Source organism: Gastrolobium bilobum, unplaced genomic scaffold, assembly GCF_033153095.1.
Source record: "Gastrolobium bilobum isolate Gb01-03AN ecotype WA unplaced genomic scaffold, APGP_CSIRO_Gbil_v1 utg25739, whole genome shotgun sequence".
Taxonomy (NCBI): Eukaryota; Viridiplantae; Streptophyta; class Magnoliopsida; order Fabales; family Fabaceae; genus Gastrolobium; species Gastrolobium bilobum.
The window spans coordinates 1-11,821 of NW_026896155.1; the positions used below are offsets into that span (position 1 = coordinate 1).

Genomic DNA, 11,821 nt, shown 5'->3' on the forward strand with positions numbered 1-11,821 from the left:
TCTGGGACGACCCTTTGCTCTACAAAAGGTGTTCTGACCAATTACTTCGAAGGTGTATCCCTGAAGGAGAACAACAGAAAATACTGGAGCAATGCCACAATTCCCCTTATGGAGGACACTTTGCTGGAGCAAGAACAGCAGCTAAAGTGCTGCAGTCAGGTTTATACTGGCCCTCCTTGTTTAAAGATGCTAATGTTTTTGTTAAAAAATGTGACAGGTGCCAGAGAACAGGGAACATTACAAGAAAGCATGAAATGCCCCTTGTTCCAATAATGGAGGTTGAATTGTTCGATGTATGGGGCATTGATTTCATGGGGCCTTTCCCACCTTCCTTTGGAAACAAGTATATACTTGTTGCAGTTGACTATGTGTCGAAATGGGTAGAAGCTGTTGCTACCCCCACTAATGATGCCAGGAAAGTGCTGAAGTTCATCAAAAAGAATATTTTCACTCGATTTGGAACCCCTAGAGCAATTATCAGCGACGGGGGTACACACTTCGTGAACAAACAATTCCAATTGCTCCTGAAGAAATATGGAGTGCAGCATAAAATTGCCACCCCTTACCACCCACAGACCAGCGGGCAGGTAGAGGTGTCCAACAGGGAGATAAAAAAAATCCTGGAAAAGGTCGTAAACCCAGATAGAAAAGATTGGTCCAACAAATTGGATGATTCCCTATGGGCGTATCGAACAGCTTATCGAACGCCCATTGGCTGCTCCCCCTATAAGTTGGTGTTTGGAAAAGCGTGTCACTTGCCTCTGGAACTTCAACACAAAGCATTCTGGGCCATCACATTGCTAAACATGGATTCCAGAATGGCTGGGGAAAAGAGGTTGCTCCAGTTGGTTGAACTGGAAGAATTCCGGAGCAAGGCATATGAAAACGCCAACCTCTACAAGGAGCAGATGAAAAAGTGGCACGATAAAAAGCTTATCAAGAGAGAGTTAGAAGTTGGAGACAAAGTGCTGCTGTATCGATCCAGATTGAAACTGTTTCCTGGAAAGTTGAAATCAAGATGGGAGGGACCTTATGCAATCATTGAAGCACTTCCCAATGGAGCATTTGCCATTGCTCATGAAACATCTGGAGCAACGCTCAGGGTAAATGGACACAGACTCAAGAAGTATAATAGAGGGATCAAGGAGCATGAGAAACTAACTTCTCATCTCGATGACCCAGCTGAAGTCTGACTCAAGGAGCAACAAGTCGAGCTAAGACTATAAACGAAGCGCTACTGGGAGACAACCCAGATTTATTTCCACGTCGTTCTTTTTATTATTATTGTCTTTGTTTGAGAAAATTAATGTGCTAACCATTGCAGGAAGCTAGTTTTGGGGTTGCTCTTGAGCAACCTGATCCCAAAAGCAAGGAGCAACCAACACTTAGAATTTGATCCCTCAATGAGAAACCAAGTTCTAATTGGGCTGATCCACTTGCCCCTTTTAACCCAAGGGCCTGCAATGGGCCGCATGCGAAAAAAGAGAGAGAAAACCGAGTGGCGGAAGCAACGGAAGGATAATAGCTCCACGTCGTGCTGTCACATCCCTCCAATCAAGCGAGAGTAGCAGTTTCAAAAAGAAGAAACCGTCAGAGCAGAGGACAGTTGCTTTCCCCCAGGCATTTATGTGCAGCAGACGCTCTTCCACCCCATATCCGCCACTCAGCAAAGCCACGATCACCACCATACAGAGCGTTTTAACCTTCCCATCCTCCCCTTCGTTCCTTTATAAACACAGAACTACTATTTCATTCTCATAATCTTTTCTCCTTCAACCCACAAAAATCCAACCTTTACTCCCCACTCCATCCCTCCTACTCAGAACATTACACCATGACACGTCCAAAGGCCATTATACCTGTTGCTTCTATCTCCAAGAAGAGGACCCGAACAGGGAAAAAGCTCAAACCTGAGCAAACCACAGTCGACCGTACAGTCATACCAGAACGGGGCATAGTCCTCAGTAGCTCCAAACACGGAGATCTCGACCGATGGCTGACCGAGGATATAGCAGAACTGGATTGGGAACTCTTCATTGAGCCTCCCTCAAGAGCTCGCACTGAGTTCGTGACTGCATTCTTGGAGGGAATGAAGAAAGAAGATCTTCCAAAACTCCTCATCAGAGGCGTGAAAGTAGACTTCTCCCCTGAAGAAATCAACGAAGCATACAACACTGCTTCAGTTCCTGCCGAACAAGATGAGTTCGATAGATACTGTGCTGGCCGAGGGGATGAGGCCGTAACTGGAGAAGTGCTCCAAGAAATAGGCTCAGAGGGAGCAACCTGGGGAACTAAGGAATCCATCCCTAGGAAGCAACTCAAATTCGAAGCAAAGGTATGGATGCATTTTATTAACTCCCGTCTGATTCCCGTGAGCAACGACTCTAGAGTGAACTGGGAAAGAGCAGTGCTGGTCTTCTGCATCTTAACTAAGAAGAAGTTTGATGTTGGGAGGATTGTTTACAAACAACTGGTGGCAAATGCACCAAGAAACTCCCCCTTCTTTTTCCCTTGTCTGGTCACTGAAATGTGCAAGAGGGCTGGTTTAAAGGCCAACATCCCGATTTCGGATGAAATCATTCCAGAAGGGTCGGACATTGATCAGTCCACGATAAAAAGAATCAGAGACAATGAAGGATTGGAAAGTGAGGAGGAAGAAGAAAAAGAAGAGAAAGAAAAAAAGAAGGAAAGGAGGAAGAAGAGGAAGCTGAAGTTTCGGGGAATGTGAAGGAAGAACCTCAGAAAACTCCAAGAAGGGAAAAACTTCCCTTTAAGAGAGCTCCTGCAAGGGGTGGACGAAGGCAGTTCCTAGTCGAGACAACTGACATGACTCAATGTCAAACTATGTTTGGTCTCGGAGCAGACCTTCTAGCCACTCAAGTGCAAGCCTTAGAAGACACAGTTGGAAGGGAGCTGCAATCTCTGAAAGAAGCCAGCTTGCTCATCAACAAAGAAAAGGTGGCCCTGCAGAATGAACTTGACCAGATAAAAAATGCTGGACCACTGCCGCAGAAAAAAAGGATTGAGGAAGGAGAGGGATCCTCAACCTTGCAAAACACGGTAAAAGACCTGGTGAAAGCAGTAGAGATGATGAACAAGAGAATGGAAGAGAGGGAGCAAGCCCACGAAAAAAGCAGGAAGGACTGGAAGGAGGAGATCGGGCTCTTGAAAGATGAATTGATGAAAAGCAAAGAGGAGGAAATTCAACTTCGATTGTACTACCGAGCTCGGGATCAAATCTTCGCCAGTAACTGGGGAGAAAAATTCAAGGGACAAACTCCATATCCACCGTTTCCAAATGTCTTCCCTCCAGAAGCAATAACAAATGCTTCGTTTAGCGGAGCAAGACAAGAAACTGGAGAGCATTAAGGGTCGCTACGGTGACCCCAGGTTCATTCGTTCCCTATCCTTTTTAACTTGTTTAAATCTGTTGGAATGAATGCTTGAAAGTTTTGTGGTGAAATGTTACTGACTTTGCTCTTAGATAAATGACTTCTGTGGTGTACCAGGGATTCGCCACCCTGTTTTATTTTTTTTTTAAAAAAATATATTGTTTTTAATTTTTGCTAAGTTTACCGTCCTAAGTGTCCTGATCTACTCAATGATTCTTTTTGCCCAGGATTCTGCTCCTTGAGATGCCCTAAAGAGTTTACAGTTTCTAACAAAGCAACATAGGGCATCACTCTGATTTGGAGCAACACCATGCACAAAAAGCAGCACTCCAAAAATCGGACACTCTGTTATTCAGTGGACTATTTGAGTTACCAAGGAAAGAACTTCAGGCTGTTTAAGTAAATTGCTCTGCTCCTGGTTAAAAAAAAAGAAAAAAAGAAAAAGAAAAAAAAGGTCAGCTCCTCTGCTCCAAAAATTTCGCTCAAAGAGCTCAAGTCATCAAGGTAAGAGCAAGAGCCGCTCAAAGAGCATACTGTTGAAGGTCAGCCCTATGCAAAGAAAAGGGTAATTGACTTCCAGTTAAAAGACCTGAAAAGAAAGAAATAGAGAAAGGAGCTAGAAAGTAAGAGAAAAAAAAATCACTGAGCGTTGCTCCAGATGTTTCAATAATAATGAGCAATGTCAAATGCTCCATTGGGAAGTGCTTCAATGATCATGCATGAGAAGTTAGTTTGTCATGCTCCTTGATCCCTCTATTATACTTCTTGAGTCTGTTCATTTAACTTTCCATGAGCAATGTCAAACAGTGCTTCAATGATTGCTAAGGGATCTTGATTTCAACTTTCCAGGAAACAGTTTCAACACGATACAGCAACACTTTGTCTCCAACTTCTAACTCTCTCTTGATAAGCTTTTTATCGTGCCACTTTTTCATCTGTTCCTTGTAGAGGTTGGCGTTTTCATATGCCTTGCTCCGGAATTCTTCCAGTTCAACCAACTGGAGCAACCTCTTTTCCCTAGCCATTCTGGAATCCTTGTTTAGCAATGTGATGGCCCAGAATGCTTTGTGTTGAAGTTCCAGAGGCAAGTGACACGCTTTTCCAAACACCAACTTATAGGGGGAGCAGCCAATGGGCATTCGATAAGCTGTTCGATACGCCCATAGGGAATCATCCAATTTGTTGGACCAATCTTTTCTATCTGGGTTTACGACCTTTTCCAGGATTTTTTTTATCTCCCTGTTGGACACCTCTACCTGCCCGCTGGTCTGTGGGTGGTAAGGGGTGGCAATTTTATGCTGCACTCCATATTTCTTCAGGAGCAACTGGCGCCGTTGCCGGGGATCATTTGGCAAGAAAGGGCGTTTTTAAGGAAATATTTTTGCTGTTTAATCGCAGTCTTTTTGTTTTAATAAACCTCCTCCATTTGTATGAGCACAGAACCTACAGAACTTGGACTGGAAATAGTACTTTTTGATCCAGAACCCGAGAGAACCTTCAGAAATAGAAGAAGAGTTCAAATGTTGAAAAACAGTACAATGGAGGAGGTTGTAAACAATGATAACAATGGAAATCATAATCATGAGCTTGAACAAGGACCGAATGGAGGAAGAGGGCCATCATTTAATGATATGGCTGCTCCCTTCAGAAATGGTCCAGAACGAGGATATGTTCCCCGTCCTCTGAATATCAGCCCAACTCTTGGCGGGGTGAGAACCATCCCGTAACTTGTATGTTGGCTGGGGTGAGAACCGTCCCAGTCCAACTCTTGGTGGGGGTGAGAACTATCCCGTAACTTGTATGATGGCTGGAGGTGAGAACCGTCCCGGTCCAACTCTTGGCGTGGGTGAGAACCATCCCGTAAGAAGTTTATGGTAACAGAAAAAAGTAAGTAAAATTGAATTCCTAGTAGTGGAGAATTGACACAAGTGTTTATTGACTAAAGAAGATGTCATGTCTCGTTAAAAACCACTCCAAGCAAAATCCATTGGGACAAAAACTTGGAAAAGGGAAAGAGTGCAGTTATGTGTTACAGGATGATTCAGCTGTAATATCTTTTGAGTTTGTCAGCATTCCACGCCCTAGGAATTGCTTTTCCCTCAGTGCCTCAAGGGAATAAGCTCCTCCTCCCAGCTTGTTGGCGATTCGGTAGGGTCCTTCCCAGGAATCATGGCCTCAGTGCCGTAAGTTAATCTGAAAGGCGTTTCTGTGGTACTGGATTGGGCGATTGTCCTGTAGCCCCAAAGGACATTGTCCAAATTTTGCACCCACGCCTCCTTATATGATTCTAATTTCTTCTTAATTCCTCGGGCCAACCTTTTATTGGCTGACTCTACCAGTCAGTTGGACTAGGGGTGTTCTACTGCAGCGAAATGGGGTCAGATCTGCAAATTCTCCATTAATTCTCGAAACTTGGCGTCCGTGAATTGGGTGCCGTTGTCTGTTATGACTTCTCCTAGGATGCCGAAACCGTAGATGATATTTCTCCAAAAGAACTTCCTCACATTTTGGGAGGTAATGGTAGCAACAGGTTCAGCTTCCACCCATTTGGTGAATTAATCAATGGCGACAATCAGCCATTGGACACGGCCAGCCGCCATGGTAAAAGGGCCTAGTATGTCCATTCCCCACTTATAAAAAGGTCAAGAGGATGTTATTGACGTCAATTCTTCTGGTGGGGCTTTATCTACGTCAGCAAACCTTTGTCACTTTTCGTATTTTTTGACATGCTTTGGGCGTCTCGCTCCAAGGTTGGCCAATAAAAACCAGCCCTGAGTGCTTTCCTTGCCAGTGTGTGCCTGCCCATGTGATGGCCATTAATCCCTTCATGGATTTCTTCTAGGAAGCACTCCACGCCATTGGGGTTTAGGCATTTTAGAAATGGGGTTGAACATCCTCTTTTGTACAAACGCCCTTGTATCATGCAGAAATGAGCGCTTCTTCGCACTACCTTCTTGGTTTCCTTCTGATCAAGTGGAAGGGTTCCTTCAGATAAGTAATTGACGATGGGTGTGATCTAAGTCTCTTTGGCGACTTCAGCTGTTGCGTCTGAAATACTCATGACGATGCATGGGTTAGGCAAATTATTATGTATGACGGAGCGATTATTACCTGGATTCTTTGTGCTTATTAATTTGGCGGAACTGTCTGCCTGGGTATTTTCTGACCGCCTAATGTGATCCACTTCTACCGCCTTGAAGGTCTGCATTATCTCTTTCACTTTTTCCAAGTACTTGCACATTAGTGGGCCTTTGTCTTGATACTCTCCAGATATTTGAAAGGTCACTAACTGAGAATCGCTGAAGACTTTGAGGCGCTGGGCTCCCATCAAATAGCAGCCTGAATATAAGGTTGTGGACCCCTCCTAGAAGAATCCATAAACGTCCTGTAAACCTCAGATATATGAGATTTTAAGAACTGTGTGGAATGGACCTGACAATCTGTTTCCCATCAAAGAGCTGCATATTCAATAAACGATACTCTTTAGTGTCACTATTAAGTTGTTTACTAACTTTACTTATAGAGAAGAAATTTAAGAGGCAATTGTAGAGAAACAAAGGGTGCATAGCAGAAAGATTTTACATCTCAACCAAGGGCATGGTAGCCCATTGTTCATGTGTAGAACCAGTGATGATGTTACGACTAAGGTCCCTGTTTGAAATAGCAAGACAAAGTTAGTGGTCTTCGTCTTCAACATTCCATATGAATGTATGGATGTTATGGAAACATCATGCAGAACAGATCAAAGTATCAAAGGATCATAGATTTAAAGATGAGGTTTGGTTATCTTACAATAGTTTAAGATAACCAAGCTTGGAAAACTCTTGTGAGAGAGTACCAGACAGATTCTGAGCCTTTAAGGATCTGTTCATATAGAATATGAAATTAAAAACAAAAAATTAGAATTAACATGATTACTACAAGATATTCAACCAATAAAAAAAATAGAATAAGAAACAAAATCTTACTAATGCCAAATCTTATACTCATGTGCACAAAATTAGGAAGTCCTCACAAACAATTTTTTTTTTTTGGTAAGGTCTCACAAACAAATTTAAATCTAATTTTTTTTATCAAAGTATAATTTATATTTAATTTAATTCAATTACTTTTTTAATGTTGAAATCCAAAGATATTTTGTTCATATAAAAACAAATTATGTTATCTACCAAAAATAAAATTGTGATTAGTAAAAGTACTTTGAAGCATAATGCACATAGTAAAAAAAGATTTGACTCAAAATGCACGTGAAGAATAATAAACCCAAAATTGAAGAAAATCCTTACTGAACGTGATTCCATGTGATTTTTCTGAGTTGTTGAAAACAAGAGATGGATTGGAAATAGAAAGAGGAATGGGAAGTGAACAATACATGCTGACAACATGGCAAGAAGAATTGTGATTGAAGGAACAATAACACACCACATAGTTCTCAAAGCCTTTCCTATTATTATCAGACGCATTAAAGTTCCCTTTTCCACTGTAAGGGTCCACCCTAAAGGCCCAATCTCTCTTCCCATAATTAATTCATACAGCATGATACCATAATTAATTCGATAGAAGAATATGTTGAAAAGGTAAAGTGTATTATTATTACTGTAGCATATATGCAAGAGAGTCACAACTACAAAAACTAAAAGACGGACTAAAAGAACAGAACTACAAGTTACATCTCACCAAATTAGTTAAAGGCTAACTAACTAGTTACTTGCTACTAACCCAAGTATCATAAAATATAGCAATATGTCCATATATACGAACTCATTGTCCATTCTCATCTGACTCACTGAATCTGATTAAATAACCTCTCTCTCCTATTCTGCTTGAACAACCACAGAGTTCCACACTACAACTAGTTAATTCTCCTTGGTTCCACTTCATTCATTTTCCTCTCACACTCGGCTTCTGCAGCCACGCCTAAGCTCAACCCTAAAGAGGGTAATAGACATTCCTTCACTTGTACTAGTTTAAATTTTTTTTTTTTTTTTATGGGAAAACTTCAAAAAATCCCCTATGAATTTTTTTAATTATCACTTATCCCCCTCACAATTTTTTTGAATATTTATACCCTTATTTAGATTTTTTTTATCACTTATCCCCCTGACTTAAAGTTTTTTTTATCATTTATCCCCCTAAGTGAGGGGTGTAAAAGATAAAAAAACTTTAAATCAGGGAGGTAAATGATTCAAAATTTTGGGGAGGGGGTAAATGATTATAAGGAAAGTTATAGGATTTTTTTTTGAAGTTTTCCCTTTTTTTATTTTGTGCTTGGACCAGATTTGTTTATGAAAATATCATCTGTTCATTCTTATATCAGTTCATAAGATTAGTTTAGCATTCTTACTAAGTATATTGGAAAATACAACTACAATTTGGTTTTTTTTTTTTATCTCTGGACTTGGAAGACAATCACAGATTGATTGTTTCTTCATAGCTTCTATTAACTATCTCTTATACATACTTGTTGATATTAATTCACGAGTAAATACTTTTTTTGTCCTTAACAAAAAATACGGTCCCCACTTTAGTCCTTTACAAAAAAAATTAGTCAGTTGGTCCCTATCAAATTCAAAGTGGACCCATTTAGTTGAAATCGTGGTCCCTCACAATTTCAAAAAAGACCCATATTAGTCCCTCAAAAGGACTAAAATGGGTCCACTTTGAATTTGTTAGGGACCAATTGATTAATTTTTTTTGTAAGGGACTAAAGTGGGGATCGTGTTTTTTGTTAGGGACCCAAAATGGTATTTACTCCTAATTCATTTAGATGTTTCTTTTTTCTTCCTCTGATTGATAAATTTATTTGATTTGTGTTGTCCACTGAAGGCATTGAAAGAGATAGGGACGAAAATTGGGAAGAGAGATTGGGACTTTGCGGTGGACCCTTACAGTGGAAAAGGGAACTTTAATGCGTCTGATAATAATAGGAAATGCTTTGAGAACTATCTGATGTGTTATTGTTCCTTCAATCACAATTCTTCTTGCCATGTTGTCAGCATGTATTGTTCACTTCCCATTCCTCTTTCTATTTCCAATCCATCTCTTGTTTTCAACAACTCAGAAAAATCACATGGAATCACGTTCAGTAACAGGATTTTCTTCAATTTTGGGTTTATTATTCTTCACGTGCATTTTGAATCAAATCTTTTTTTACTACGTGCATTATGCTTCAAAGTACTTTTACTAATCACAATTTTATTTTTGGTAGATAACATAATTTGTTTTCATATGAACAACATATCTTTGGATTTCAACATTAAAAAAGTAATTGAATTAAATTAAATATAAATTATACTTTGATAACTTTTTTTAGATTTAAATTTTGTTTGTGAGACCTTACTAAACAAAAAATTGTTTGTGAGGACTTCCTAATTTTGTGCACAGGAGTATAAGATTTGGCATTAGTAAGATTTTGTTTCTTATTCTATTTTATTTATTGGTTGAATATCTTGTAGTAATCATGTTAATTCTAATTTTTTGTTTTTAATTTCATATTCTATATGAACAAATCCTTAAAGGCTCAGAATCTGTCTGGTACTCTCTCACCAGAGTTTTCCAAGCTTGGTTATCTTAAACTATTGTAAGATAACCAAACCTCATCTTTAAATCTATGATCCTTTGATACTTTGATATGTTCTGCATGATGTTCCCATAGCATCCATATATTCATATGGAATGTTGAAGAAGAAGACCACTAACTTTGTCTTGCTATTTCAAACAGGGACCGTAGTCGTAACATCATCACTGGTTCTATACCTCAACAATGGGCTACCATGCGCTTGGTTGAGATGTAAAATCTTTCTGCTATGCACCCTTTGTTTCTCTACATTGCCTCTTAAATTTCTTCTCTATAAGTAAAGTTAGTAAACAACTTAATAGTGACACTAAAGAGTATCGTCTATTGAATATGCAACAGCTCTTTGATGGGAAACAGATTGTCATGGCCATTCCACACAGTTCTTAAAATCTCATATATCTGAGGTTTACAGGACGTTTATGGATTCTTCTAGGAGGGGTCAACAACCTTCTTATCTTCAGGCTGCTAGTAGATGGGAGCCCAGTGCCTCAAAGTCTTCAGCGATTCTCAGTTAGTGACCTTTCAAATATCTGGAGAGTATCAAGCCAAAGGCCCACTAATGTGCTAGTACTTGGAAAAAGTGAAAGAGATAATGCAGACCTTGGAGGCGGTAGAAGTGGATCATATTAGGCGATCAGAAAATACCCGGGCAAACATTCCCGCCAAATTAGCAAGCACGAAGAATCCAGGTAACAATCGCTCTGTCATTCAACATAATTTGCCTAACCCATGCATCGTCATGAGTATTGCAGACGCAACAGCTGAAGTTGCCGAAGAGACTTGGATCACACCCATCGTCAATTACTTATCTGAAGGAACCCTTCCACTTGATCAAAAGGAAGCCAAGAAGGTGGTGCGAAGAAGCGCTCATTTCTGCATGATACAAGGGCGTTTGTACAAAAGAGGATGTTCAACCCCACTTCTAAAATGCCTAAACCCCAATGGCGTGGAGCACTTCCTAGAAGAAATCCATGATGGGATTAATGGCCATCACATGGGCGGGCACACACTGGCAAGGAAAGCACTCAGGGCTGGTTTTTATTGGCCAACCTTGGAGCGAGACGCCTAGAGCATGTCAAAAAATACGAAAAGTGACAAAGGTTTGCTGACGTACATAAAGCCCCACCAGAAGAATTGTCGTCAATAACATCCTCTTGAGCTTTTTATAAGTGGGGAATATACTAGGCCCTTTCCCTATGGCGGCTGGCTGTGTCCAATGGCTGATTGTCGCCATTGATTACTTCACCAAAATGGGTGGAAGCTGAACCTGTTGCTACCATTACCTCCCAAAAGGTGAGGAAGTTCTTTTGGAGAAATATCATATACCATTTCGGCATCCCAAGAGAAGTCATAACAGACAACAACACCCAATTCTCGGACGCCAAGTTTCGAGAATTAATGGATAATTTGCAGATCCGACCCCATTTCGTGGCAGTAGAACACCCCCAATCCAACGGACTAGTAGAGTGAGCCAATAAAATGTTGGCCCGAGGAATTAAGAAGAAATTAGAATCACATAAGGAGGTGTGGGTGCAAAATTTGGAGAATGTCCTTTGGGGCTACAGGACAATCGCCCAATCCAGTACCAGAGAAACGCCTTTCAGATTAACTTACGGCACTGAGGCCATGTATCCTGGGAAGGACCTTACCGACTCGCCAACAAGCTGGGAGGATGAGCTTATTCCTTTGAGACACTGGAGGGAAAAGCAATTCCTAGGGCGTGGAATGCTGACAAACTCAAAAGATATTACAGCTGAACCATCGTGTAACACATAACTGCACTCTTTCCTTTTTCCAAGTTTTTGTCCCAATGAGTTTTGCTTGGAGAGGTTTTTAACGAGACATGATATCT

General features: G+C 40.6%; 1 protein-coding gene across 1 annotated transcript; it reads left to right on the plus strand.

Moving 5' to 3' along the window:
- The first annotated feature begins 10,561 nt into the window (after positions 1 to 10,561).
- Positions 10,562 to 11,038, plus strand: LOC133298055 (uncharacterized). Its single transcript, XM_061497294.1, has one exon. It carries the CDS (start codon positions 10,562 to 10,564, stop codon positions 11,036 to 11,038), a length of 477 nt encoding a protein of 158 aa, XP_061353278.1.
- The last annotated feature ends 783 nt before the right edge of the window (positions 11,039 to 11,821 follow it).

Excerpts from the sequence above, each read along its gene's own strand:
- LOC133298055 (XM_061497294.1), top strand. The coding sequence starts at position 10,562 with ATGCAGACCTTGGAGGCGGTAGAAGTGGATCATATTAGGCGATCAGAA.